This window comes from Nicotiana sylvestris, chromosome 12 (assembly GCF_000393655.2).
Source record: "Nicotiana sylvestris chromosome 12, ASM39365v2, whole genome shotgun sequence".
NCBI lineage: Eukaryota > Viridiplantae > Streptophyta > Magnoliopsida > Solanales > Solanaceae > Nicotiana > Nicotiana sylvestris.
Window position 1 is genome coordinate 146,044,488 of NC_091068.1, and position 26,689 is coordinate 146,071,176.

A 26,689-nucleotide genomic window follows, 5' to 3' on the forward strand; every position below is an offset into this window, starting at 1 on the left:
TAATACATATACTTTAACCTTCAAGCCCATACTTATGTCAAACCAAAAACTCCACCTCCACATTAATGTATATTACCCCATACTTCTTAAAGCACAATTACATCAAAAGTCATCACCATCAAGGAATATTCTTCACAATAATACAACTATTTTTTTTCAATTCAAGCGGGTTTTTTTTCCCAAAACATTGCACCTTTCTCCTTATTTCATTTGTTCCACTCAAAAGTCGAACCACCACCCCACAATTTAACTTTTACATAATTCATAATAATTCAAGTGCTCATGAGAGGCCACAAGGTTCAAATAGATAGTTAGTTCAAACAAAGCGTAAGTCTTGTAATGTGGTTGCCAAAGAAATAGGATTTAGACTCAACGGGGTTTAACTACATTACATAACATTTAGACGGGTAAACTATATATATCTGGATCAACAAAGAAATGCCTATATCATTTTCCAGACTGAAGAAGACTACTATTTCTCTTTGCAAACACACAGGGCATGTTCTGGACATCAACTGCAATGCACAGAATACACACAAACCTCTCTCTCTCACACACACACACACACATGACACATAACTCACTCAGAATTGGTTTTATCAAGACACTCTAGTCAAAGCAGTTAAGCAAAGTTAAGATTATACGATTTAAGGTACTTATACTATAGTCAAAAACTGAGCCTAAGCTTACAACTAGAGTACTCACTATTCTCAAGGCATAACAAAGTGTAGAGATATTGCTTCAATTCAATTCATAGTACAATGGTTCCTACTCCTAAAAAAATAAAACTAACTACACCCGGTTCAACCAAAACCCTTGGAAGACAACCCCGGCACAAAGAAAAATCAATGGGGAATTACTACACTACCTATAAAAAAAATATTTTTTATTTTTTCTTTAGACTTAATTTTCTCAAGGAAATTGTCGAGGAGATCCATCGTCGGGAAGAGTCCAATTTTTTCTACTTTTTTTTTCAATAAAAAAATGACATTAAATAAAAAAATAAAACAAGAAGTAATTAATGTATCTAATATCTACAAGTTACCACCCCACCATTAATTCATGCAATATCCTCAGTGCATACACAAACTGATAACAAAACAAAAAATGAGTTGGGTGGTATGAGAACTCCCTGACCAGGCCTCGTCATCGCCTTCATCTTCGAAGGCTCCATCTACAGCTGTCCACTCCTCATCTTCTGCTTCATCATCATCATCATCATCATCATCATCATCATCATCATCATCATCCTCCTCAAACTGCTCCAGCTCGGCCTCAGACTACTACTTTGGTTTGTTGACATCCTCATCCTCTAGGAGTCGGTAGCCATCGCCAAGCCCAACCAGCTGTTGGGCATGAGCATTGAGCGAGAAATGCTCCTCCAAGATAGCCCTTTCTTCTGTAGTGGCCGGCCGTCCCCCAATACGAAGCTGCAGGTCCATCATCCCATATAAATGGGCAAAAAAGTTATCATCTTGAGCATTACGCTCTGCACCTGTCATAGCATTCTTTTCTTTAAACCGGATGCTTGTGATGTCCATTAGTTGTAGGGACAGAGGAATGACTCTAACAAAAGCTTGCTCCTCCTACACCTCTTATTGTATCAAGTACTGAGTCAACATGTTCGCAAAGGGCATTCGATCAATTCTCTTGCTAGTTCTTACTTGGTTCATCTGGTAGCTGATCAAGTAGCCCACATTCACCCTCTGGCCAATCATTAGCAAATTTAACATGCAAGTCCTTTCACGGCTAATAATAGTATCATGGTTGCATGGTAGGAGCTGTGTATTAATCAGTTTCAACCACACTTGAGCTTCTGCCTTCATTTTCTTCTTAGGAATTTCCTGTGGCGATTAGTTTTTTGGTCACGAACCCAAACAGCCAAAGAATTGACACCACAAAGAGTGTGTCTCAGTTTTTGATATATGGGCGGGCGATGAAGTTGTCCAAAGGTTCCTGGGGAACATCCGGCACACCTAAAAAATTGCATATAGCCGATACTGAAAAATAATCAACCTTCCCCGAATAGGCACCAGCTGCTCAGGATCATTTGGATCAAAACCGGCATAAAATTCCCGAACAAGGTTGACATTGATATCCCCGGTGTTTCTAAGCACATAGCTCATCCCAAGATCCTGAATACCTTTCCTGATTGCTTGATACTTAGCTTGTAGGTGACGCTCATGAACAGTTTTACCTTAGGATGTATATGTGTCGGCCGACAAAGCTAGTACCAGTCATTAACATTTGGGGGAATGCTCTTAAGTCCAAATTCTCGATGTCCCTCAGGTTGAGGGCGAGTGGATGCTATAACTGCAACTGCTTGCAATCCTTCAACCTGACTTGAAGTATCTTCCCCTCCTTTTCTCTTTTTAAGTGGAGGTGCGGAGGAAGCCTTGGCTTTGGACAGAGCAGTGGCTTTGCCCTTGCCTTTCCCATTATCCTTCTTAGTAGGCATGTTCGTACCTGGCAACACGAGGCTACTAGTAAGCCAAGTACCTGGCGAGGTGAGCTCACACATGAGCTGAGAAGCGTGGGATGCGAGGGTTGCTGCGAGACCCACCTCGCTATACCCCTCGCTAGGCAAGCTCCCCCGCACAAAATTACCTCGAGACGCGAGGGCTTCCACATGACATACCTCGCTATAACCCTCACTAGGTGAGCTTTGTAGCACGCTGAAAATTTGGCAAAGTGCGGCCTAACATTAAGTTGAAGGCTTCATTACCTGTTCACGCACCAAGATGTAGCTAAAATGTGTTAGTCCATAAAAACATACAAAAACAAAATGAAAATTCTGACTATGAATTGGGTTGCCTCCCAACGAGGGCCTTAGTTAATGTCACAGCATGAAGAATACAATAGTACAATGGTTTGCCTCCTACGAAGCATTTGATTACCGTCGTAGCACGATGCAGGCTTTCCGGATTATACTTCACTCACATATTGAGGTTCGTTCAATTGTATCATACCTTTCTCTCCTTTTTTGTCACTCATGCCTAGGTAGTGTTTCAACCTTTGCCCATTGACTCTAAACCTATTCGTCCCATCCTCGGACTCAAATTTTGCAGCTCCATTTGATAGCACATGCACTACTCTGAATGGTCTCGACCATCTAGACTTCAACTTGCCCGGAAACAACTTCAATATTAAATTATATAGCAATACCATGTCTCCAGGTTTAAAATTTTGTTCAAGAATATTTTTGTCATGCATCATCTTCATTCTCTCCTTATATAGACTTGTACTCTCAAAAGCATGGTAACGGAACTCGTCGAGCTCGTACAACTCTGTGACTCTACTTGTACCTGCTATTTCCATGTCGAGATTTAGCTTCTTCAATACACACAAAGCTCTATGCTCCAACTCCATGGGTAAGTGACACACTTTCTCAAATACTAGTTTATATAGAGACATGCCAATCGGAATTTTAAAAGCGGTACGATAGGCCCAGAGTGCATCGTCTAACTTTTTTGCCTAATCCGTTCTTGTAGCATTTACGGTCTTTGTCAACACACGCTTGATTTCTCTATTCGACACTTCCACTTGCTCGTTTTTTTGTGGATGATATGGGGTGGCAACCTTGTGGCGAACACCATATTTTTCTAATAACTTTGTGAAAGCTCGGTTGCAAAAGTGAGTGCCTCCATCACTAATTATTGCCCTTGGAGTGCCAAACCGGGTGAATATATTCTTTCTAAAAAACCAGTGAATCCCTTTGCATCATTTGTAGGGAGTGCCACAGCTTCCACCCATTTTGACACATAGTCCACAGCTATAAGTATATACTTGTTGACATATGAGCTAACAAAAGGCCCCATGAAATCGATTCGCCATACATCAAACACTTCCACTTCCTGAACTGAGTTCATGGGCATCTCATGTAGGCGAGAAATATTCTCGGTCCATTGGCATTCATCACAACCCTTTATCTAGAGGTGTGCGTCTTCGAACAATGCCGGCCGGTAGAAGCCTGACTCTAATACTTTTGCAGATGTCCTTACTCCCCCAAAATGGCCACCATATGAGGATGCATGATAAGCCTACAAAATAGAAGATTGGTCTATCTCGGGGATACATCTCCGGATCATGTTATTAATACAAATCCTGAATAGATAAGGCTCATCCCAATAATACATGCGACAGTCACGAAAGAACGTTTTCTTTTGGACAGAGAAAAAGTCATAAGGGACAATACCGCTCGCCAGGTAGTTTGCAATGTCTGCATAACATGGTGCTACCTCAAGGCTCGTGGCCAACATTTGTTCATTCGGGAAAGTCTCAGCAATCTCTTCCACCTCCACCTTCTTCTCTCCTCCTTCCAGCCTAGACATCTGATCAGTCACTTGGTTCTCCGTTCCCTTTCAGTCACGGATTTCCAAGTCAAATTCTTACAGCAGTAGCACCTATCGAATCAAGTACGACTTTGACTCCTTCTTCTCAATTAGGTACTTAAGAGCAACATGGTCAGTATAAACAATTGCCTTCGAGCCTATCAGGTATGACCTGAATTTGTCAAATGCGAACATCACTGCTAGCATCTCCTTCTCCATTACTATGTAATTTAGTTGGTCACCACTCAAGGTTCTACTTGCGTAGTAGATTGGATGCATGACTTTATTTTTTTGCTGCCCAAGAACTGCTCCCACAACATAGTCACTTTCATCACACATCAACTCAAATGGTTGCTCCCAGTCGGGTGAAACTATGATAGCTCTAGACACCAGCCTCTTCTTCAATTCCTCAAAAAAGCTACCCTGCAGTCATCAGAAAACACAAAAAGGTGCTCTTTCTCAAGCAATTTACACAAAAGTTAGCAATTTTGGAAAAAACTTTTATAAACCGCCCATAGAAACCGGCGTGGCCAAGGAAACTTCTTATTTCCTTGACGGAAGTGGGTGGTGGCAACTTTTCTATTTCATCAACCTTTGTGCAATCCACCTCAATGCCCTTACTTCACACTAGGTGCCCCAAGACTATACCTTCATGTACCATGAAATGACATTTTTCCCAGTTTAATACCAGATTAGTCTCCATAAACCTCTTCAATGCTCTTTTCAAGTTCATAAGGCAATCATCGAATGAGTTCCCCACCACTGAGAAGTCATCCATGAACACCACCATTATTTTCTCTACCATATCTATGAAGATGGCCATCATGCACATTTGGAATGTGGAATGTGCGTTGTATAGGCCAAACGACATTCTTCGAAAGGCATAGATGTCATACAGGCAGGTGAACGATGTTTTCTCTCTATCCTACGAAGTAATAGAGATCTGGTTATACCCCGAGTATCCATCTAGAAAGAAACAATGGGACCTCCCCACTAATCTATCTAGCATCTGATCAATGAATGGTAGCAAAAAATGGTCTTTTCAGGTGGCCTTGTTCAATTTTCTGTAGTCCATGCAAATTCTCCTTCCCATGACTTCTTGTTGAGATTAGTTCGTTATTCTCGTTTTGCACTACAGTTATTCCACCCTTCTTTGGCACTCACTGATTTGTGATGACCCAGTTATTGTTAGAAATGGGGAAGATGATTCCCACATCTAACCACTTGATCACTTCTTTCTTCACCACTTCTTTCATGTTGGGGTTCAGCCTTCTTTGCTGTTCTTTGGAAGGTTTGTGCCCATCTTCTAGTAGAATCTTATGCATACAAAATGCTGGCCTGATACCCTTAATATCAACAATGGTCCACTCGATTGTAGTCTTGCACTCCATTAACACCTGCAAAAGTTGTTCTGCATGCACATCTAATAAACTAGATGAGTAACATGTAAAGTTGAGCTAGGTACAAAGAAAGCATACTTGAGGTGAGACGGTAACGGTTTTAGCTCCAACTATGGTGGCTCTTTAATTGATGGCTTAGCTGGAGGGGTCTTTCTTTCTTCTAAGTGTAAGGGCTCGAATTCGAGCTCTCTTTTCCAGTACCTTGGCCTTCAAGGGCCAAAATCCACTCCGCCAAGTCCTCACCATCTACCTCTTCTAAGTTCGTGAGGCAGGCTGCTAGAGGGTCTTTTGCGTTCAGAGCCTCATCTTCCTCTTCCAAAATCACATCCATAGCTTCTATCAGAGAGCAGTTAGCAAATTCACTGGGTCGCCGTATAGACTTCTGCACATTGAACATTGTCTCTTCATTATTCAATCTCATCTTTAGCTCCCCAGTTTCACAATCAATTAGAGGTCTCCCAGTGGCCAAGAATGGCCTTCCCAAAATTATGGGAATCTCCTCATCAACCCGACAGTCCAGAATGACAAAATCTGCCGGAAATACAAACTTTCCAATCTGTACCAGTACATCATCAAGTATACCCGATGGCCTCTTTACCGTTCGATCGGCTAGCTGTAGTAACATGGATGTGGGTCTTGCTCTTCCAATGCCTAAGCTTTTCTAGATAGCCAAGGGCATCAAGTTTATGCTCTCCCCCAAATCACACAATGTTTTAGCAAAAGCATAACTACCTATTGTGCATGGGATTGTGAAACTCCCTGGGTAGGACAACTTCTCAGCTATGGGTCTCGTCACGACAGTACTATATGTCTGAGTTAGTGTAACAGTGGCCAAGTCTTGAAAGTTGAACTTGCGAGACATCAAGTCCTTCATCATTTTTGCATACCCAGACATCTCCCTCAAGGCGTCAATCAATGGAATGTTCACCTGGATTTGCTTCAGCATCTCCATGAATTTCTTATACTGCTCATCCTTCTGATATTTGGTCAATCTTTGTGGGAAAGGTACTGAAGGTCGCTTCTTTCCTGTGACTTGAGTTTGATCCTGCTCGAGCACTTTTTCTAATGACTTCTCTTTTACTTCCTCGGGCCCCTTTTCAAACTCTTTTTCCTTGTTTGTTTCCTCCTGGGATGGTTGGATTCTTACTTCTGTTAGCTTTGTTAACTCATCTACCTCAATCGGTACTGGCACGAGTATCTCGATTGGTCAAATTTCGCGAGCAATTTCTTGCTCTAGATTAAGGTCTCTACTATTTCTCAAACTAACAACAATCAACTATTTCGGGCCCTGCTCTTTTGGGTTAACATGTGTGTCCATAGGTAATCTCCCTTGAGGACGATTGTTAAGGGCCATGGATATTTGCCCTAGTTGAATCTCAATGCTCTTGATAGCTGAGTCGTGTGATACTACCTTTTCTTTACATCTAGTGCACCTTTTCTTCTATTTTCCCACTGGACTCAATGAGTTGTTGTAGCATTCCTTTAATTTCAAACAACCCTTCCTCTTGTCGCACTATCTGTTGCTATTGAGGTTGTTGATAAGCTAGTTGCTGGTTCTACTCATTGTACCCTTGTTGCCTTTGATAAAGCACAACATGACCCTGTGGTTGTGCAGCTCCAGGATTATTATTATTGTTGTACTGCTACTGTGGTGGCCTATATTATTGATTCTGCTATTCCAAAGTCTGACTGCCTTGTCTTTGGCCTCCATAGTTACTCACATAGTTCATATTCTCTTGATAGTTCTGATTGTCACTTTCACCACTCCGCGGGCACACATATGGCTGATTAATGCATGGTGTGTAATCCTCCATTTGTCGTGTCAACTATGTGCACCTGCTTCTGGCCTGACTCATAAATCGTTTTGGTTAGGATACTCAATTGCATCATCATCGTAGCCATATTCTCAGCCATGGAGTTGTTTGGGTCTAAAGCTACTTAGTGAACTATATGAGTGATTGTAGAGTCTCTTGTCACCCATCTTGAGTTTTCACCATTTTATCAAGTAAGACCTTGCATTCCCTAAATGATTTGCTCAAAAATGCTCCACCTGTTGAAGCATCAACACTGGCCTTCAAGATGTCTGCCAATCCCATGTAGAACCTTTGCCCCAACATCTGATCTGGAATGCCATGATGTGGATACTTAACTAGCATACTTTTAAACCTCTCCCAAGTTTCTTGTAATGTTTAAGCTAGTTTCTGCCTGAAGCTCAATATCTCATCAACTTTCTTGGCAATCTTATTAGGTGGGTAGAACTTGTTCAAAAACTGCTTAACTAATTCCTCCCAAGTAGTAATGGAGATTATGGGGCGCGAATTGAGCCAAGTCTGAGCCTCTCCCATCACCAAGAATAGAAACAACAACAACCTTATTGCTTTCAGTGTCACATTTGGTTGCCTTTGCCTGACACATATCGACAGGTAATTTTTCAGATGCTGCTTAGGATCTTCAATGTAAGACCCCGAGAATAGTCCCTTGTTCTGCAACGAATGTAGCATGTTACTTGTGATTTGAAATGATTCCGCTTGTATTTGAGGGACTGCAATTGCAGTTGCCAGATTTTTAGCGGTAGGTTGTGCCCAATCATACAAGGCTGCTTCTGGAATACGAGGTGGCACACCCTGGTTGTTCGGGTCATTCCCATTGTTTCTGTTGTTTGGGTTGTCTATTACATCGCCCATGTATAGTTCGATTCGTTTTGTTGAGTTCTGTTATTGTTTGTCTTTCTTAGTTGGTCGATTTAGTGCATTGAAAGTTTTCTCAGGGTCCGGTAATGCTTCGTATAATTCACCAGTTCTTGAGGAGTTTCTAGGCATGCACCTGTAACACATAAGACTACAAACGTTAGAGTTTTAATATAATGAATTTCAAGTCGAGAAAGCTAAATAAACTACGAATTCTAACAATTCTTTTAGCCGTAATTAATAATACCGTTAATTCCCTAGCAACAACGCCAATATTTGATCACGCCCAACTATGCCTCCTAAGAGGTCAAGCGGTCGTTGCAAATATAATCCATTTTACAAGTCCGGAGTCGAATCCCATAGGGAATTAACCTATTAATCACAACCACTAGTTTCGTAAGAATATAAATAATCAACCTTCAGAAATATTGAATAATGAGTTGATTGTTCACTAACTAAAAGTAAGATAATTAAAAAGTTGTAATTTACTACTAACAAAGCAAATATTGTACACAAGATTGGAAAGGTCTAGAGTTTTGATTTCCCTTATTGTCAGAATCTCCCCCGCTACGGTTCCTATAAATTCACCCAAGTATTCTCAACCGATCGCGAGTACTTTGAGTGTATAGCTTTCTCTCTCGAGCAACTACCACAATTTACTAAATGTATTCTCTCGAACTACGCTAGCTGGCACTAATTTACCACTCACTATGATCGCACCAAGATTTCGTTATCTCAAATCCCGCCTTTAAACCCTCCGTATTGATCTCTCAAATACATTAGGAGCGGTGTTGTTCAACAACTACCTAAATGTGTACTCTCTCTCAAGAACTACACACTAAATAGGTACAGTCAATTGAGGGCCCTTCAACCAACAACAATAATAATATAACTGAACAAGTAGAGAAAAGTAAATGACGAATTTATATTAAATGCAATGGAAAAATCATCCTTCAATAGGTTCCATCAAACCCTAGATTAGAAGTTTAGCTACTCATATTTGGATAACAATTTTCCAAGTATTTTGCATAAATAATTTACAAAGAAAAAATGAAGGAATGTAGAACTCGATGATTCTTTTCCCCAAAAGTTGTTCCACGTGCTATCCTTGCCTCTGGTCGCAAAACTCCCTTAAAAATGGTGTTTAATGACTATTTATATGTGTAGGGAAGAGATCTAGACGAAATAACCAAGTCCAAAACCAAATAGGAGACAAAGAGGCTTTAAAAATCCGGAACATGCTTGCCACGGGCCTCGCCTCGCGAGGCAAAACGCGAGCTTCACCTCGCTACACGCTTGCGAGAGCTTCACCTCGCTACACACTGTGCCTCGCAAGCTCTGTAGCGAGTTCGTTCTCGCTTTAGGCTTCGCGTCGCCAGCTCCATAGCGAGCAAGATTACTAGCATCGCCCACTCTGTCGCGTTCAAAATGGCTCGCTACGCCTGCTTCTTTGATTAAATCATGCTGCTCTAATCAATAAATGATCATGGTCCCTTCTTGTAGTGTATAAAGTACACATAAAATCTCTACTTTGTTCCCAATTTTATTTTCAACGTACCTACACATAAAATAAACTCAATTAAGCACAAATATAATATAGTTTAGCATTAAAGCCCGAACTGCAAGGTAAGTAATGCACTAAAAATATGTAATTATAGTCAAACATCAACCTGCATGTTAATTTTTTGGAAGCCACATATATAATATTGCAAAACTGTTGATCTTATTATAAGTTGTGAGATTACAATTAAGCTGCATATTTGTCTTGGTTAAAGATTTGAGATATGCAGTAGCTTTGTGTTGTATCTGAAATTGTGCAGGAACTATAAGAAGCAATTTAGACAGAAAAAGAGAAGAAATGGCAGCAAAGTGTTTAGCCATAAACCACAATTGAAAATTTGAGTTTTCATGCGTCTTTACTGCTTTAACAAAACCACAAGCTAGCCAATGCTTCAACATATAGCTTTTTGCAGATGTACTATGACACAGAGATGAACGATTTAGACATTTTTTTCTTTCTTTGGTATTTCATTTGGTCAACCAACAAAAGCAAATATGGAAACTTAACCGGCAGTAGTCCTCACTGCTAACGCTCTTGACAGATACCAGTACTATTAATTGGTATTGTAGCCCTTTATATATATATTTTTTAAAGTTTTGTATCTTTATTTTATCTTAGTTAACGAGGATATTTGGATTGGCTTTTAAGCTATTTAAATCAGCTTTTAAATTCTTTTTAATTTTATTCAATGTTTGACAAAGTGAAAAAATGCTTAAAATAAGTTAAAATTGTTTAAAACAAACCAAAAATAATATTTGGTAACCTCAACTTATTACTTTTTAGTTTAAAAGTTATTTCTGCTGAAAAAATCAATTTTTTTTAAAAGCGAATCCAAACCGGCTCGATGTCTATCCATGCTTTGGAGTTTAGACTACGGTCAAATAAAATAAGAAAAAGTCATTTTCCCATTTTTATTTTCTAAACCTTTTCTCCCTTTAAGAAGGATGAAAGCAAATTAAAATTCATGCCCGCCGTGTGTATCAGTTTTTGCCTAAGCCAAAAAGTAAGAAAAATCCAAACGAAGAGACAAAGGCTTTTAAGTGGATTAAGTATTCAAGTTTACGTATGATCACTAAATTTGAATTAGTTTGATATTAACGTCGCAAAACTAATTTTTTATCACATAAAAATTTTATGCTTTCCATAAGCTTCACCCCTACAAAGGAAAATGAAGTTCCAATAAAAAAAGAATATAAAATAGAATAACTATGAGCCTGTTTGACTTAGCTGATTTAAAGTAGGTGATAAGTAATAGGTGCTGAAAAACACTTTTATGTGCTGAAATTGATTTTATAAATAAGCAGTTACATGTTTGGATAGAAGTGTTGAAACTAATAATAAGCCGTTAATATGTTCGGCAAAAAAGAGCTAATAAGCAACTTTTTTATGTTAAATTAACTCAAATATCCTTATGACTGTTCCCCACTGACCGAAGATGATTATTGCAAGAATTTTAATTTTAAGTTATTTCAAATGAGAATTATTTTATGTTTCAATTTACTTTTTAGTTTTAAAATTTATCAAATAAGGTGGTTTTAAGTTAAATATAAATTATTTTGTGATAACCTAATATACAATTATTAATAATTTGTAGGTTTTTGGTAAATACATACTTAAATAGTGCAAGTAATATTTGAATAAGAAATACATATATTCAAAAAAACGATAAGTTTGAAGTCTCAAAGTAAGAACCCAATAATTACGATGATTTTACATTAAGAATTTTGTGTTCTTTTTTTCTAGAAAAAATAAGAAGAACCAGAAACAAAAACAAAAAAAATTCCATCGAGAAGAAAAAAAAAAAGATGAAAGGTTTAAGAACAATAAGCAAAATACAATAACATGTAGCCTTTCTCCACTAGGATGGAATAATTCGTCATTTTATTAATGAAAGTCACCGCCGACAATATTTGTTTTAACAGTTAAAGAATTAAAAACATATAAAGTCTTTTATTACACAACAAATATAAGCTAAGAATCTAACAAAATAATGGAGAGATTTGTCATCCAAAACAATACGAAGAAAACGAAAATATTGCTGATCTTGGAAAGAAAAGGGTGGACCGAAGTCGTGGAAACGGAGTGGGTTAGGACATTCACAGATGGTTATTTAGGAATATAATAGTAAAATTATTGGTCAAACTAAAAGTGCTAATTATAAGCACTTTTAGTATTTATGCATAAATAAATTAAAAAAGGCTTAAAAATCATTTTAACCATCTTATAAACTTAGCAAACTCGCTCGAAACTGCTGAAGTGCTGCCAGGTGGACTATATCATGAGGACAATCGTCCATTCACTCCTCCACTACTCATTAACAGATCAAATCGGCGGCGTCACTTTCTCAGCATGAGTAACAGGTTGTTTGGATATTGTTACGTATTATATCGTAATTTAAAATATAATATTTATTTTAATTTTATTCAAATTTTATTGAATTGTATTATTAAATTTATCGACGAAAAGTTATATTTTATGAAACGAATAATTTGATGTGATTGAATTGTTACCTTTTTTTCCCTTTAACTTGCCCTTCATTATTATTAAATAATCTCATTTTATCTTTTACTCTACCTTTTTCTTCAACTATTAGCTGCATCACTTGTATTTTGGATGTATCCAATTTTTCTAGATTTTATGTCTAAATTTCCATTTTATCTCCAGTTGTATTCTGGACTCATTTTGACGGATGTAATTGCCACGTTAAGAAGAGTATGTTAGTTGAAGAATGTGCAGACTGCAAGCCATAAGCTTGGCTGCATTTAAGCTACTTTTGAGGAGCTTGCTGCCTTGTATCAGTATGTTTGTAGAATGTGCAGGCCGTATCACTATATGTTTGTATTAGTATGTTGTCAAAATAGGCCGTTGTAATACATATTCAAATAGGTCGATAGATTATCCGATAACAGTTTAATCGATACCAATTCGTCCAATATCTTATCAGGTGACTAGCGAATTAATATATTTAAAAGCCAATAACCGATAAGCCGAACAATTAAGTATAAATAACCGCTCGATCCGCCTAATAAACTGTCCTAATATTAGTTCCATTTGCATGGCCCAATAGTTTTATCTTATTAGTTATCTCTACAAAAATATCCAAATTATATAAAAGACAACAATTGAAATTTTCAACTAATATGGACAACCTAACAATTTGTAGGTGTGAACTAACAGCTTGTTTGGATGGTTGTTAATCATTGTATTGTATCATATTGTTACTTTAAATACGACGCTTGTTTTGATTATTATTTAAATTTTATTGTATCGTATCATTAAATCCGTCGTTACATAACGATGAAATGTGCCACTTTATGTAACGACCGATTTGGTGTAGTTGCGTCGTTATTTTGATATTTTTCCTTCAATCTCACCCTTCATCATTATTAAATAATTTTTTTTTATCATTTACAATACATTTTTATATAATAATTTTACCCTGTATCATAATTTTTCTTTATAATATTACAAGTTTATTCTTTATATTGCTGGTGTGTGATATCATGAAACGATGACAAACTACACAATCTATCCAAACATTGTATTTATCAAACAATCAGTACAGTACGATACGATACATTATGAAATGATACGTAACAACCATCCAAACAAGCTGTAAATAAATACCATACATATATGCTTAATATTTTCCCTAATTTTATACACATTGAGCTGAAGTTCATAAATGTAAACGATGATAACAGCTACTATCGACGTATGGATCTACATGTATTCATGATTCGATTTGGATTAATTTTTTTTAAAAAATTAAATAGTGAGTTTTCAAATATTAAAACTAAATCAAACCAATTAAATCAGTATTCAAATTGTTTTTGTTTTTGGTTTTTGTTCGTTTTTTTTCTTAAATATGAGACATACATTACTAAGCACATATTTCAATCACTATATTCCAACATAACACTATCAAACTAATTACTCATTGAGAAAATTTATTATTTACCAAAATATCTTGATAATAATTGAATTAAATAGTGATAAATAATTTAAGAATTCGATTAAATATAAATTATTTTTAATATAAAACAAATTACTGGACTTAATAGTTGCCAATCAAACTAGAATAAAATGACAAAAAAAAAAACTAGACTACAAACTAAAAATGATTAATATGAACCATAAAATTTAATAAATTTTATACATATGTGTAGTAAAAGTTTTAAATATGGATTTTTATAATCGATTTGTTTCTTCTTTTTTTCATTTTTTTTTGTTTAAAACCAAAATCAAATCAAATTTGGTCGACTTTTATTAAAATTCAAATACCAAAGCCAAAAAAGTATTATTATTTTTTATCTGTTTGATTCAATTTTCGATTTTGTTTGATCTTTCGATTTTCCATAAACATCCCTAGATAGATCTTTCATGTCTGTACAGTAGTAACTTACATTGTTATCTTTTTTAACTAATGTAATTTCTTAAAATTTTCCCTGATAACTAATGCCTGTCTTTTCATAATTTTTTTTCCTTTTTTATATATTTCTTTTCAAAAATGTGTTTGTCCATAAAATTTTGCAAGTTTTTAAATTTTATTGAAAATGAGGTTTTCAAACCAAGAAGTTGTTTTGACCACTTTTTCAAACTTGTCAAAAAAATATTTTTTTCCACTCACAAAACAACAATATTTTTTCCAAATAAAATGCATATCTAAATATAATTTTTCAACTTAACTTCAAATACCGTTTTTTATTAAATTAAACTAATTTTTATGTCCAAATGCCTACTACTTGATAAATAAAAATAATATTGTCAATCTCATGTGCATTCAGATGATCACAAAAAATGCTATGGGGAGAATTTATTAGTGGAAGATTTGCTAGCGTGCGTGTTGTCACTTACTGACACCGCAAGTGGATACAAAACTCCTTGGTTCCAGCCCCACAATATCCCATTCTCTCTCTGTCGCTCGCTATTCATTATGTATAAATTGTGCTGCCTCCATTGGTCTGGTCTCTCTCCTCCTCTCACCCAATTCCTTTGATTCTCTTTACATCACTTCTGCTTCCTTCTACTATCCCTTTTTCTTAGTGTAAACACAAGGGAGAAGGTGCTGAGTATAATTAAACCTTAAAAGAATCAGCAACCTTTCAATCAATTAATTAAAGCTCTTAAATAGTTCATCCAAACTTTTGTGAATCCTTACTTTTAATTAAATAGCCCCAATCGAGCTTTATTACAAGTGTTAAATAGGTCGTTTTTGTGGCTATTTTGGTGAGGATTGATATGGCGAAGAACTTAGATGATTATGAGTTTTGGCTTCCTTCACAGTTTCTAACTGACGATGACCTTCTAATGGACTTCAAGGATAACTCTACTGTAGGAGAGAGGAACGACGGCGTAAAGTACCTTGGACGTGATTTTCAACTTGGGCTTAACCCGTTTGGACTTCAGTCGGACTTGAGTTCGCCCGTTGAGTCAGCAGTTGGGTCAGTGGATACAGAGAGTGAAGAAGAGTATATCACTGAGTTAACTCGTAAAATGGCTCACTCCACACTTCATGAATCCGGTTTCGGCTATCAAAACACAAAGGTATTACTCATTTTTTGGTTCCTTTTTTTTTTCTGGCATAATTTATTTTTTTGATTGATTAAGATGAGTTTTTGGGGGTTTTGCTTTTTCTAGGGCTGGAGTTTGTTAGGTTCACCTCAGTCGACGTTATGCGGGTGTAAACAGGGCTCAAGCGGTGAAAGTCCAAACTGCCCTTCACAGGCCTCTTCCCCGCCGCCAATGAACCGAAACGATAGGGCTTTTGACCTTATTTATGCGGCTGCTGATGAGTTGGCTAGACTTAGGATAATGGAGGATGCAGCTGGATTTTATCAGACCAAAACTGGATTAACTGCTACGCCCGAGAAAACTAGTACAGTCCCTGTAGCCCCAAACAAGTCTAAGCAATTTTTTGGGTCATTGAACTCAAATCAGCTCTCTTACCAGCAATTACAAGTAGCTCAAGTAATTGTTCATATTCTGTATTAAAATTGCTACTATCTACTAAGACTCAGCCTCTGAATATTCTACAATACTGAAATAAGCTGAATTGATGCTTTCCTTTTCTTTTATTTTCCTTTTAGTTCATGTATTTAATTATCCACGAAATGCAGTTTCAGAGATTGAAACAACAACAAATAATGAAGCAAGGGCAAGGGCAAGGAGTATTGGGTTCGGGCAAGGGTGGATTTAGGCAGTATATGGTGAACCAGAACCCCCAGAAATTGGGTCAGAGCAGAGGCCAAAACGGAGTTGCTAGACCTATGAATTCTTCAAATTCTAGCTGGCCCACGTTGCGACAGTCTCAGCAACAGCAGCCTGGCTCAGGGATGCACGCTGTTTTTCTAGGAAATCCTGGTCCCAAAAAGGAGTGTGCTGGAACTGGTGTTTTCTTGCCTAAAAATATTAGAACACAAACTGAAACTAAGAAGAAACCAGGTACTGTTCTTTCTTTTATTCTTTCCTGTTATGGTTTGGTAGGCGTAGCCAGAATTTGAATTTTGTATGTTTTGTATTTTAAAACCTGATTATAATTATTAATAATTGGGTTCTAAATTTGATATTTAATAAAAATTTTAATACGAATACTATTTGAGCAAAAGCTACTGGTTCCACCCCAGTTCATCAGTAGATATTATCTGAATTATGTCATTGATTATGTATATTACTTTAATTTACTGTATACAAGTGGGCATGGATTTTAAAAAACTGGTACTTATTGTAGAAGATTTAGTCAAAAGCTACTAGTTCGACCGAATCGTACTCGGGCTTCTAGCTCCGCCCAAGTTATTCATTAGATATTATCTGAATTACGTCATTTATTAGTGTAAAGTGGCTATGTATATTACTTTAATTGCTGTATACAAGTGGGGATGGTTTTGAAAAACTGGTACTTAATGAAGAAGATTTGGGCTTAATTATTTTTAAATGTACTCTTCTTGATGGTCTCTTGGCACTAATAGTGGAAGCTGACCCTAATTTTGGACTGTTGTTTAGTGTCAGCTTCGTGTCATATGGATGCTTTTCAATTGGTTTGTGTATTCTTGGGTAGGTGTGAACATCAAGGACCAATTCAATTTGTACCAGTGGAGAAAAAATGGTTAAAACACTTAATCACACATATTATCCATTAAAAAATAATTGTATAATAAATTTTTTAAAAACAGGTCAAATATGAATAAAAAATATATTATTCATTTAGAAAATGGATAACCAATAGGTCTAACTTTTACATTTATAAAGCCTCAAATTGGGGATTCCTCATGTTAGGGAGACTAAGAATTCTCCCAAAAGTGATCATATGCAAGCGGTCATATTATCCGCCGGTTAACTCATTTTTTATCCGTATTAAATATGAGTCTAATTGATCCGTTTTTCATTATCCGTTTTCGACCCGAACCATATCCGACCCGACCCACCCGATTGCCACTCCTAACTACCAGCTAATCTATTTGACCATAACTATCATTTTTTCAATTATTTACTGATGTGTGACTTTGTGTGTTCAATTTAGTAGTATGTTATACTGATGTGTATTCAAAACTTTTGTTGGGTAACTAAGCAGGGAACACGACAGTTTTACTGCCAGATAGAGTGGTCCAGGCCCTGAACTTGAATTTAGGAGCTATGGATGCTCGGTCGCAGCCTCAGGCTCAACCCAGGTGTTATAATGGCGGAAGTGGCTCAATTCCAGCTAGTGGTTCGGAATCTTGGAATACTATGTCGGTGACACAACAAAGAAATAACAATAGAACGGAAAATACTTACTCACAGCGAGCAACAATGCCACAAGAGTTACTTCTTCCACAGGACTGGACTTACTGACCATTTTCAAAAAAAGATTTTACAGAATGATTGAAGTTCTAGAAGCAGAGGAGATTTGGTTGTATTAGTTTTTGATAGTGGAGATTTGGGGAAGAATAGGGTAGATAGTTTAAGAAGAATATGATGATGAAAAGAATGTTTGGTTTAGATTTAGAGATCTATTACTAGTATGAAAGAATAAAAGTTTTGTAGTTTTAGGTGGTGAAAAGGAAGAAAGAAGGCAGATGTGGGTCCAAGATTTGAAGTTCATCCGCAAGTAAATTTTTATAATAATAATAATTAAGTTTACTATTAAATATTTATATTTAATAGACTTTCTAATATATAAACAGAGGATGCAGAAAAGCTACTAGATTTTCGTAAACTCAGAACTCTAGATTTGCCCGAAACAAGGTTGGGTCATGTTTTGCTTGGAATTTCAACCTTACTTTCTTCACTTTTGTATGAATAATTATACCATTAGTTATGTATTTATCGATGTACAAACATCTATTGTCTTTTGTTTTGTCATTTTCCAATTTTAATACCTTTCTGATAAATGTGTGTAAAGAGTCAAAAGTATGAAAGAGAGCTAACGTGCCTGAAGATCTTTGTTCACTTCACTTCTCAGCAATAGCACATGCGACGCCACACTGGCACTTTGACAATAATAGTTGTCTGAAAAACATCCTTTTTTGTTTTCGGTGTTTGTTTGGCCATTTTAGATGTTCCTCAAAATATTATTTTATTGCACAACTAGTCATACTTGTGTAAGGGGATTTAAAGCTCCTCCATCTTCAAATTTTTCTTTGCCCAATGTTCTTAATTTCTTATTTTTTCTGTTTTTTTTGGGAACACTGTCCCTATTTGGTAAAATAATTCAGGTGTGCACTAGCTAGTTCGAACCCTTCAAGTGAAAGCACAAGCCATCCACTTCTTATGGGCTCTACCAACAACATTCCTTCTCTTCATCCGATCATAAAGAACTTTGATCCCTAAGTGGATAAGTTGAGCAAAGCGCATGATTGATAAAATGACACATTTAATATGTAGTTGGAGTGTTCAAATGATATAGATTTGAAATAAAGTGTCTGACGTAAAAAGTATAAATAACTTTAAGAGCAAAATATCGGATTGATAAACTGACACATTTAAGATGTGATTGGAGTTTTCTAATGAAACAGACTTGAAATAAAGTGTCTAAATAAAAAGTGTAAATAACTTTAAGAGATAGACGATCAATATATTCTGCCATGAAGTAGCAAATTGTTATGGTTAAAGCATTTAATACTGAAATGCATATAGTCAATAGATTGTCATTTTCGAAACACATTGTCTGTATGTGAGGGGGGACATTATCTACATGTATGATATGTAACTGACTGGTAGAATTGTTTGTATTGCTTAAAGGGAAAGGATTGTGTGGTTGGGGTGATGTAAACCGCCAAATACTGAAAGAAATCACGTTCATTTATTTTGTTTCTTATTTTGGAAGTCGAGTTGTGGCCCTTGACCAACACATAGTGGCCAAATTGACCATATATCACGAAAAATTTTGTGAACTCTGTCGGTCGATTCGATTTTTTCGGTTTTCGATTTTATATTTAGTGCACCAATAACTGAACTAAAATTAGTTTGATTTCTTCGGTTTTTGTTAATTCGATTCGATCGATTTTCGGTTCAATTCTATCGGTTTTGTCTTATTATATTGAGCTTTACAATCAGACTTTTTCTACTAAAAAATATGTAATTTCATATTTTAGTGCAATTAAAACTCGAAAATATGATACTTATAATATGATTAGCCAAATCATTTAGTTGACGTAGGAAATATAAATTATATATGAACCAGGAGAAGACTCAGTCCTGCAAAGACAACTATAAAACATGAACATACTAATATGAGTCCAGCTAAATGTAAGGAAGTCATTGCAAATGAGAGTTTGCTAGAATAGATGGATATTACTTAGTCACAGTCGAGTGGAGAGAAGCAGTCATGGGCAGACGAAATGGAAAATATGGAAGGGGAAACCGAATCTTGTAAGGAACTGAATTTAAGGCATTAGTATCGGATAATTTTGATATTACAAAAATTTATTTGACAAATATTGCTTACAATATAAATATCTCGTAGACAGCAACATCGGCAACGCGCAAGCAAACAAAGATTAAATATGTATTGGCAAACAAAAAGAGATAATTTTTAGAATGTGGGACTTTATTTGGGTTTGGGCTTCAAATTTTATAATGTAAATATATGAAAAACTTAGGTTAGACAACTTAAGAGGAGCCCGGAGGCTAAGACCATATAAGAAAACTTCGATTTTTTGGTTTAATCGAAAATCGAAGTTGCAAAACCGAGCACTGAACTGAATACCGAAATTATAGAAAACATAAACCGCAAACCGACCGAATAAGCCGAAAAATCGAAACTTAATGAACCGAAGTTTACGGTTCGATCGGTATTATGCCCACCCCTAAATATGTCCATGGTAGTGTACTTGAAAAATTTAAATTCAATTAAACTCAATTGCATAGATCAACTCCTCATGCTTTTATCAAAGAAATGTATATCTTTAGCCGTTCTAAAAATAATAGCCGACTATATATATATATTTGTACATATGTAAATTATAAACATAAAATATATATATTTATACATTTTCTGGCTAACAAATACAACTAATTTCTGTCGACCGGTCCTTTTATTATTCTGAGGAAGGATTTGAATGAGAGTGATAGTGCAACATTCTTATGATCCTCTACACACGATGTTCTTTGATTTATTTTTAATTGTCATCTCTTATTTTGCACACACTAGTCTATATCTATATATAAATATAAATATAAAGCAGTGACCTAAAAGTCTGATGTGGCACCTTTAAGAAGCTAGGAATTTCATTTATCTTTAATCTCCTTCTTTTGAGGGGTTTTATGTTTTTCTCCTATTTACGTCATTAATTAACTAATAAAACCCAAACGGTTCACTGAAAAGGCACCACTCCTCTTATTGAAGAAGCCCAACAGTTCAAGAAGGAAAAAAAAAAGCCCAATAGTTTCTTTTGTCGATTAGTTCTTTTTCGCAAAAATACAAGATAAACTCCTATCTATCTGTTTTTCCGACCTTCTATTTGATTTCCTTTAACAGTTGTATTATTGCATCTCTTCTTCTCTTTATCCAGTGAGAAGAAATTTCAACAGTTTGTAGTATGACTAAACTCTCGTGTTGTTCACATACCAAATTTTTTCTTCCTCGGTACTAGCCAAGACTTTCAGATTGGCCCTGGCTAAGAATTTTCAGACCATTAACCATTTCCCTACCTAGATCCTTTTCACACTTGAACCAAGCTTTATTATGGGAGTATTTCATTGTGCTGATTTGATGAAATCTTGACAGGAATGGAAGTGGTTACAGCGCTGAGAGACTTTCACCGGTCGGAATGCACGAACTGGCAAAAGTGGGTTTCCGGTAAAGTTTCCAGCGGTGATTTCTATTCTTATTCTTTTGTACAAGAATCCACTGACCTTGGTATTTTCGTCTTAATTTTCATAGGCTTCTTTTATTTGAGAAACAATTTTTTTTAATTTAAACGCATTTTGAAAATTTATAATGAATTATTTCATTGATGTGGCAATGGATTCTGTATTGAGAAGTTCATTAGAAAAGCTGAAGTTATGTAATTTGGTTCGTAATTCTAACTTTCTAATTCTGTTTAGGTCATCTGTTAACACTTTGAAATGATTTGAATTTTAGTTGGAGGATGATGTTTTGTTGATTCAGTCGATTAAGAATTTTATTTGCCTTTATTTTTTGGATGGATGATAGGTGATGTTATCTGCAGAGAGAAAATGGAGGTTGGCGAGCCATTTTGTTGGAGGCATTTCTTTGGATAAAAATAGTGATTGGCTCAGAGAATATTTCAAAGTTTTTGCTGGTGTCTTTGAAGTTGTGATCGGACCACTGGCCATGCTCCTGGTTTTGGATTTGTTGTCTTTGCAGAGGCTATTATTGTTGAAAAAAGCTAAAGAAAAACACATGACTGATGGTAAAACTAGTAGTAAAGCAGTAATTTCTGAACGACATCTTATGAAGTCTTCATTTGCAATTTTTATTGAAATTTTGTGTCAATTTTTTAATCGAATTCACGTGTTGTCTATGAAGCATATCGAATACAGAATTTCTAATTATATCCAAATTTCTTCAAGTTTTCTCTGTTAGATACTTATCATGGAGTAATCTAATTGTTGCTTTAGAACTGTTATAATTACTTAAAATTACCATAATACACATTGGAATTTACGTTCAAGAATTTAAACAGTTCCATTTGTTGACATATGATTTAAAATAATGATATTACATCAGCTGGCCAAAGAAATTGGTTCAGTTTGACGAGTGTTATTAGAATTACATAAGCGAATTTGTTTGGAGCTACATAATTGGGGGGGGGGGGGGTATTAAAAGTGCTCAGTTATAGCACCATTTGTCAAGTATCTTGACCTATAAAAAATTAAGGGTTAAAATGCTAATCTGTTGCACGAGATGAAAGGGTAGTAGTTAGTATTTTGGCAATATCGATCAAAATTATGCGTTAATTAGGCAGATGTAGCTCTTATGATTTTGGCTAATTATATTGCCAGCAAAACAATGTGTTATTTAATGGAAAATCAGATAATACACTAGAAAAAAATGTGTGTTATGTTAATATTTTCTTTTGTTAAGAGGTAGAGTCAGAAACAGTTGATTCTTTCTTCTTTTCCTATTCAAGGTATTTGCACATTGTTTGCCAAAATTTGATTGAACAGTTAACGAAGGAGTAAATTGTAGGAAAGAAGGAGAAAATAAAAGAAAGAAGAAAAAAATAAAATGAGGATTTTTTAATCTATTTTATCTTGATTAAATTTAATAATAATAATAATAATAATAATAATAATAATAATAATAATAATAATAATAATCATCCACCTATATCCTTTATAACTGCGCGAAGCGCGGTCTTTTTACTAGTTGTATTCTAATTAGGATCCCTAAAAATAAATATTTACATAAATCACCCAAATACAACTCCTACTCAACGAGCCCACAGCCCAAAACAAGAATCATAAAGACCTAATCATCCTAAACTTTAGTCACATTATTTAGGGTTTTTATTAAAGGAAAAAAAAAAAAGACATACAAATTCACTCCACGACTGATGAGTTCGTCGGTTATTCTTCTTCTTGACTAGGTAAGACGATTGCACCATTGAGTCCAGTAGTCTCTCATTGAAGTATCTTCGATCATCCAAATAGTTGAGAACTGAGATTTAATTGCAAAAGTGCATGATTGTATGGTTAGAGTGGTGGCATTTGCTTGTGGATAATTTTTTGAAATCTTGTTAATAATTGTATTTTTCCCTTAAAATTTTCGTTATTTGGCAGGAGAACTTTTCTGATTCATTAGATTTCGTAGTGGATGTTGCTTAAGTTAATCACAAATTGGATAAAAGAAAAGGGAATAATTAACTTTTTTGTGGAAAAAGATGCTCGTGATAGTAGAAGATTGTATTTAACTTTAATACCATATGAAAGAATCGATCAAGACGTTCCTTAACAGGTGGTATAATCCAATACATTATAAACGTTTACAGTGTTGTATTTAACTTTAATACCATAGGATAGGTTCTCTAACAGTGTTTGTACTTTGTATTACTTTTTTGTTTCAGGCTATTTGAGATACTATTCCGCAAAAGGTTTTTCTTAAACACGGAGGTTAGTCTACTTTCCTCTAGGTCTTTTTTATGTTCAATATTTAATCATTCATGCGTATGGATGTCATGGGCTGCTTTCCAGACACGCCCCATGACCCCTTGACCGTGCCCCATGGCGGCCTAGCAAGCCTCACAATGCCTAGCGCCATGGTCGGCCCCGTGGTCTTGGTTGCGCCAAGTGACAAGCGCGCATGCGCCTCTGTCGCCCCACCGATGCCTCTCGCCAGTGCCCAAGGGCTGGCCAATGACAACAGCGCCGCGCGCCCTGACAATGCCGCACGCGCAGATCCTGATGCCTCCCCAGCGCCCAGCTGCAGGCCCATTCCAACAGCGCCTCGCGCACAGACCCTAATGCCAAGCACCAGCGCCCAGCCTCAGGCCAACACAGCAAGTGTCGCGCGCGCCTACAGCACGCGCGCGCAGACCCTGACCCGCAAGACAAAGTTGCTGCCATAGGACTTAGTTCTACCTTGTAATAAACTAAGTCCTTTTCATTGTAATTATAGGCTAGTTTACATCATTTCCATTCAGTGTGCTTCTACAGCTTTATTAGGACTAGTCATGTAATGTTGGTTTATTTTTTTTAAGCATTATTAAGGGGGACCAAACAATCAAACATTTTCAAGCAAACATTTTTCTGGTGTCTCTCCCCCTCGACACCGCATCTTTGTAATCAACATTTCAGTCATCAATAAAATCATCATCATCATTTAAAACCCAATTTTCTCTCGGCTTCCTCAATTGCTCGTGACATTGGTTTTCCCGCACGGCACTGACAATCTAGTCTAGCGTGCGGAGGAGACCTCATTGGCGGACAACAACCGCACTGACATCGGTTGCTTAGCCTTACGTTGCCCTTCCAAAGATCATCAGGAAGGCGTTGCGTAACAGTTGGTATCAGAGCCTAGGCTCGACATCGGACGAGGGAAAACATTTGCCATCATCACCATTTCTGACCATGGTGAATCATGGGGAGCGTCTAGCATCCCTAGAAGAGACGGTTGACCGATTACGACCCATCGTAGAAACGGTGCCTGATCAAAGCAACAACCTAGTGCAAAGGTTGGACGACCTGGACCGCCGAATGCGGCAGGCCGAAAATGACATTGCAAACATCAGTCGTGACTCCGACGAGGACCGACAAACGGCAGCCATCGAAACTGCCAATATTCATGGCAAATTTGAGGACCTCCAACAGGAGCGTGCCGACGATTTAGCCCATCAGCAACATGAGGCAGACAGACTAACTGCCATGCAGCAAACCATAAACGACTTGACTGACAAGCTCAACGTTGTCAATGCTGCCTTACAGAGCCTACTTCGAGAAGGCGACCATCACATCAGGGGTGCAGCAAACCTCACCCCCATTCCACAAAAGCTTAAGATACCGGAGCCAAAGCCATACGACGGATCCCGGGATGCTAAAGAAGTGGAAAACTTCATCTTCGACATCGAACAATACTTCGATGCCGTGGGCCATTTGGAGGAATCCAAAAAGGTAGCGACTGCTGCCATGTATCTTCAGGGCGATGCCAAACTTTGGTGGCGGGTCAAATACGAAGCCATCAAGGCCGGTGAAGATACTCTCCAGACATGGGATGAATTGAAGGTAGCCATACGCCTGCAGTTCTTCCCCGAAAATGTGGAATACATTGCAAGGAGAAAGCTATGGGAACTTTGCCACACCAGATCAGTGCGGGAGTACGTGCACGAATTCTTCGCACTCATGCTAAACATACGCGACATGGGGGACAAAGACAAACTCTTCGCATTCATAAAAGGTTTGAAACCTCATGCCCGTATGGAACTACAGAGACAATGGTTAAACACCCTGCCCAAGGCCATTCAAGCTGCAGAATGCCTTGGCGATTATCATTTGGGAACTCAGAACGACAGGCCCCAGCCGTCTGTCCGAGGGGGATCCAACGGGCACCATCCCAGCAATGGTGGCCCAAGCAAAAGTGGGGGAGATCGGAGTGCATCCAAAACTAAGACTCCTCCCTCCAACAGCAACAGTGCTGCATCCATCAACAACAATCAGGGGAGAAAGCCTCCCTCAGAATGCCGTCATTGCGGCGGGGCACATTGGAACAATGAATGCCCAAACATCAAGGTCAATGCTCATCAGACGGTCGAGGATGAGTTAGACACATCAGACTCATCAGACGACGACCAGGTAGGCGCCTTCAATGCAATTGTTGGCTCTATCCCTCATGCCTTAGCGGGGACCAGTGCATGTCCTCCTAAGAAAACATCAGTCCCGATCACCAGGAAAGGGAAAGAAAAGATGGACGAAGGACCTCCTAAGCAAGCGAGGACCCTAATGTTCGTCGAATTGAAAGTGAACGGCAAGCCCCTTCACGCATTGATAGACACGGGTGCCACCCATAACTACTTGTCATCAACGCAAGTAGAGCGCCTAGGTCTTGTGGTACAAAAGAGCAAAGGCCGCGTCAAGGCTATCAACTCACCACCTCAGACATTGGGTGGAACAGCTACAAATGTCCCAGTGAAACTTGGCCCATACAAAGGAAGCATCGACCTGCGCATCGCAATCATAGATGACTTCGACATCATAGTGGGTTTGGAGTTCATGAGGCAAACCAACACCATACCGGTACCATATGCCAACATGCTCCTGATGATGGGAGGAAATCGGGCCAAGCCCTGCACCATACCATGCTTTCCCATAAAGATGGCCGCTGAAAACATCTCGGCCATGCAGTTGGAGAAGGTAGTCAACAGAAATGAACCCCTGGTTCCGGCTACCCTTCGCAGCAACAATCAACCATCATGTCATCGGCCTCAAAAGACTGGTGACGCTCCTCAGCGTGTGAAGACTTGTCAGCCATGCCACAAGGACAAGTCGGATCACTCATCACAGACGGGACCCTCGCAGCTATTACATGTCCCACAGAGACCATGGGAAAGTGTTTCCCTCAGATTCATCATGGGATTGCCCCAAGTCAGTAATCTTGCATCCATCATGGTTGTCATAGATCAATTTTCAAACTATGCAACCTTCATAGTAGCCCCGCAAAACGCATCAGCAGAAGATACAGCTCGACTCTTCTTCTCGCACATTGTCAAACATTGGGGTCTGCCCAAAGACATTGTTAGTAGGCGCGACTGTCGCACCTCCTTTTTCCGCGCC

General features: G+C 37.5%; 2 protein-coding genes across 2 annotated transcripts; one reads left to right on the plus strand and one right to left on the minus strand.

Annotated features, from left to right (window-relative positions):
* Nucleotides 1–2,654: 2,654 nt before the first annotated feature.
* LOC138883898 (uncharacterized) lies at nucleotides 2,655–3,369 on the minus strand. The gene is made up of 2 exons (XM_070164616.1): nucleotides 2,970–3,369; nucleotides 2,655–2,725 (listed from the first exon to the last, which is right to left on the minus strand). Exons 1-2 carry the CDS (start codon nucleotides 3,367–3,369, stop codon nucleotides 2,655–2,657), a joined length of 471 nt encoding a protein of 156 aa, XP_070020717.1.
* An 11,581-nt stretch (nucleotides 3,370–14,950) lies between these two features.
* LOC104241414 (uncharacterized) lies at nucleotides 14,951–18,105 on the plus strand. Its single transcript, XM_009796352.2, has 4 exons — nucleotides 14,951–15,526; nucleotides 15,620–15,949; nucleotides 16,099–16,423; nucleotides 17,550–18,105. The coding sequence occupies exons 1-4, from the start codon at nucleotides 15,221–15,223 to the stop codon at nucleotides 17,807–17,809; spliced, it is 1,221 nt and encodes a 406-aa protein (XP_009794654.1). The 5' UTR covers nucleotides 14,951–15,220; the 3' UTR covers nucleotides 17,810–18,105.
* The last annotated feature ends 8,584 nt before the right edge of the window (nucleotides 18,106–26,689 follow it).

Excerpts from the sequence above, each read along its gene's own strand:
- LOC138883898 (XM_070164616.1), bottom strand. The coding sequence starts at position 3,369 with ATGGAGTTGGAGCATAGAGCTTTGTGTGTATTGAAGAAGCTAAATCTC. Across the intron at positions 2,726-2,969 it reads TGACAAAAAAGGAGAGAAAG|GTAATGAAGCCTTCAACTTA; the intron begins GTATGATACAAT and ends GTGCGTGAACAG.
- LOC104241414 (XM_009796352.2), top strand. The coding sequence starts at position 15,221 with ATGGCGAAGAACTTAGATGATTATGAGTTTTGGCTTCCTTCACAGTTT. Across the intron at positions 15,527-15,619 it reads TCGGCTATCAAAACACAAAG|GGCTGGAGTTTGTTAGGTTC; the intron begins GTATTACTCATT and ends TGCTTTTTCTAG. Across the intron at positions 16,424-17,549 it reads TGAAACTAAGAAGAAACCAG|GGAACACGACAGTTTTACTG; the intron begins GTACTGTTCTTT and ends GTAACTAAGCAG.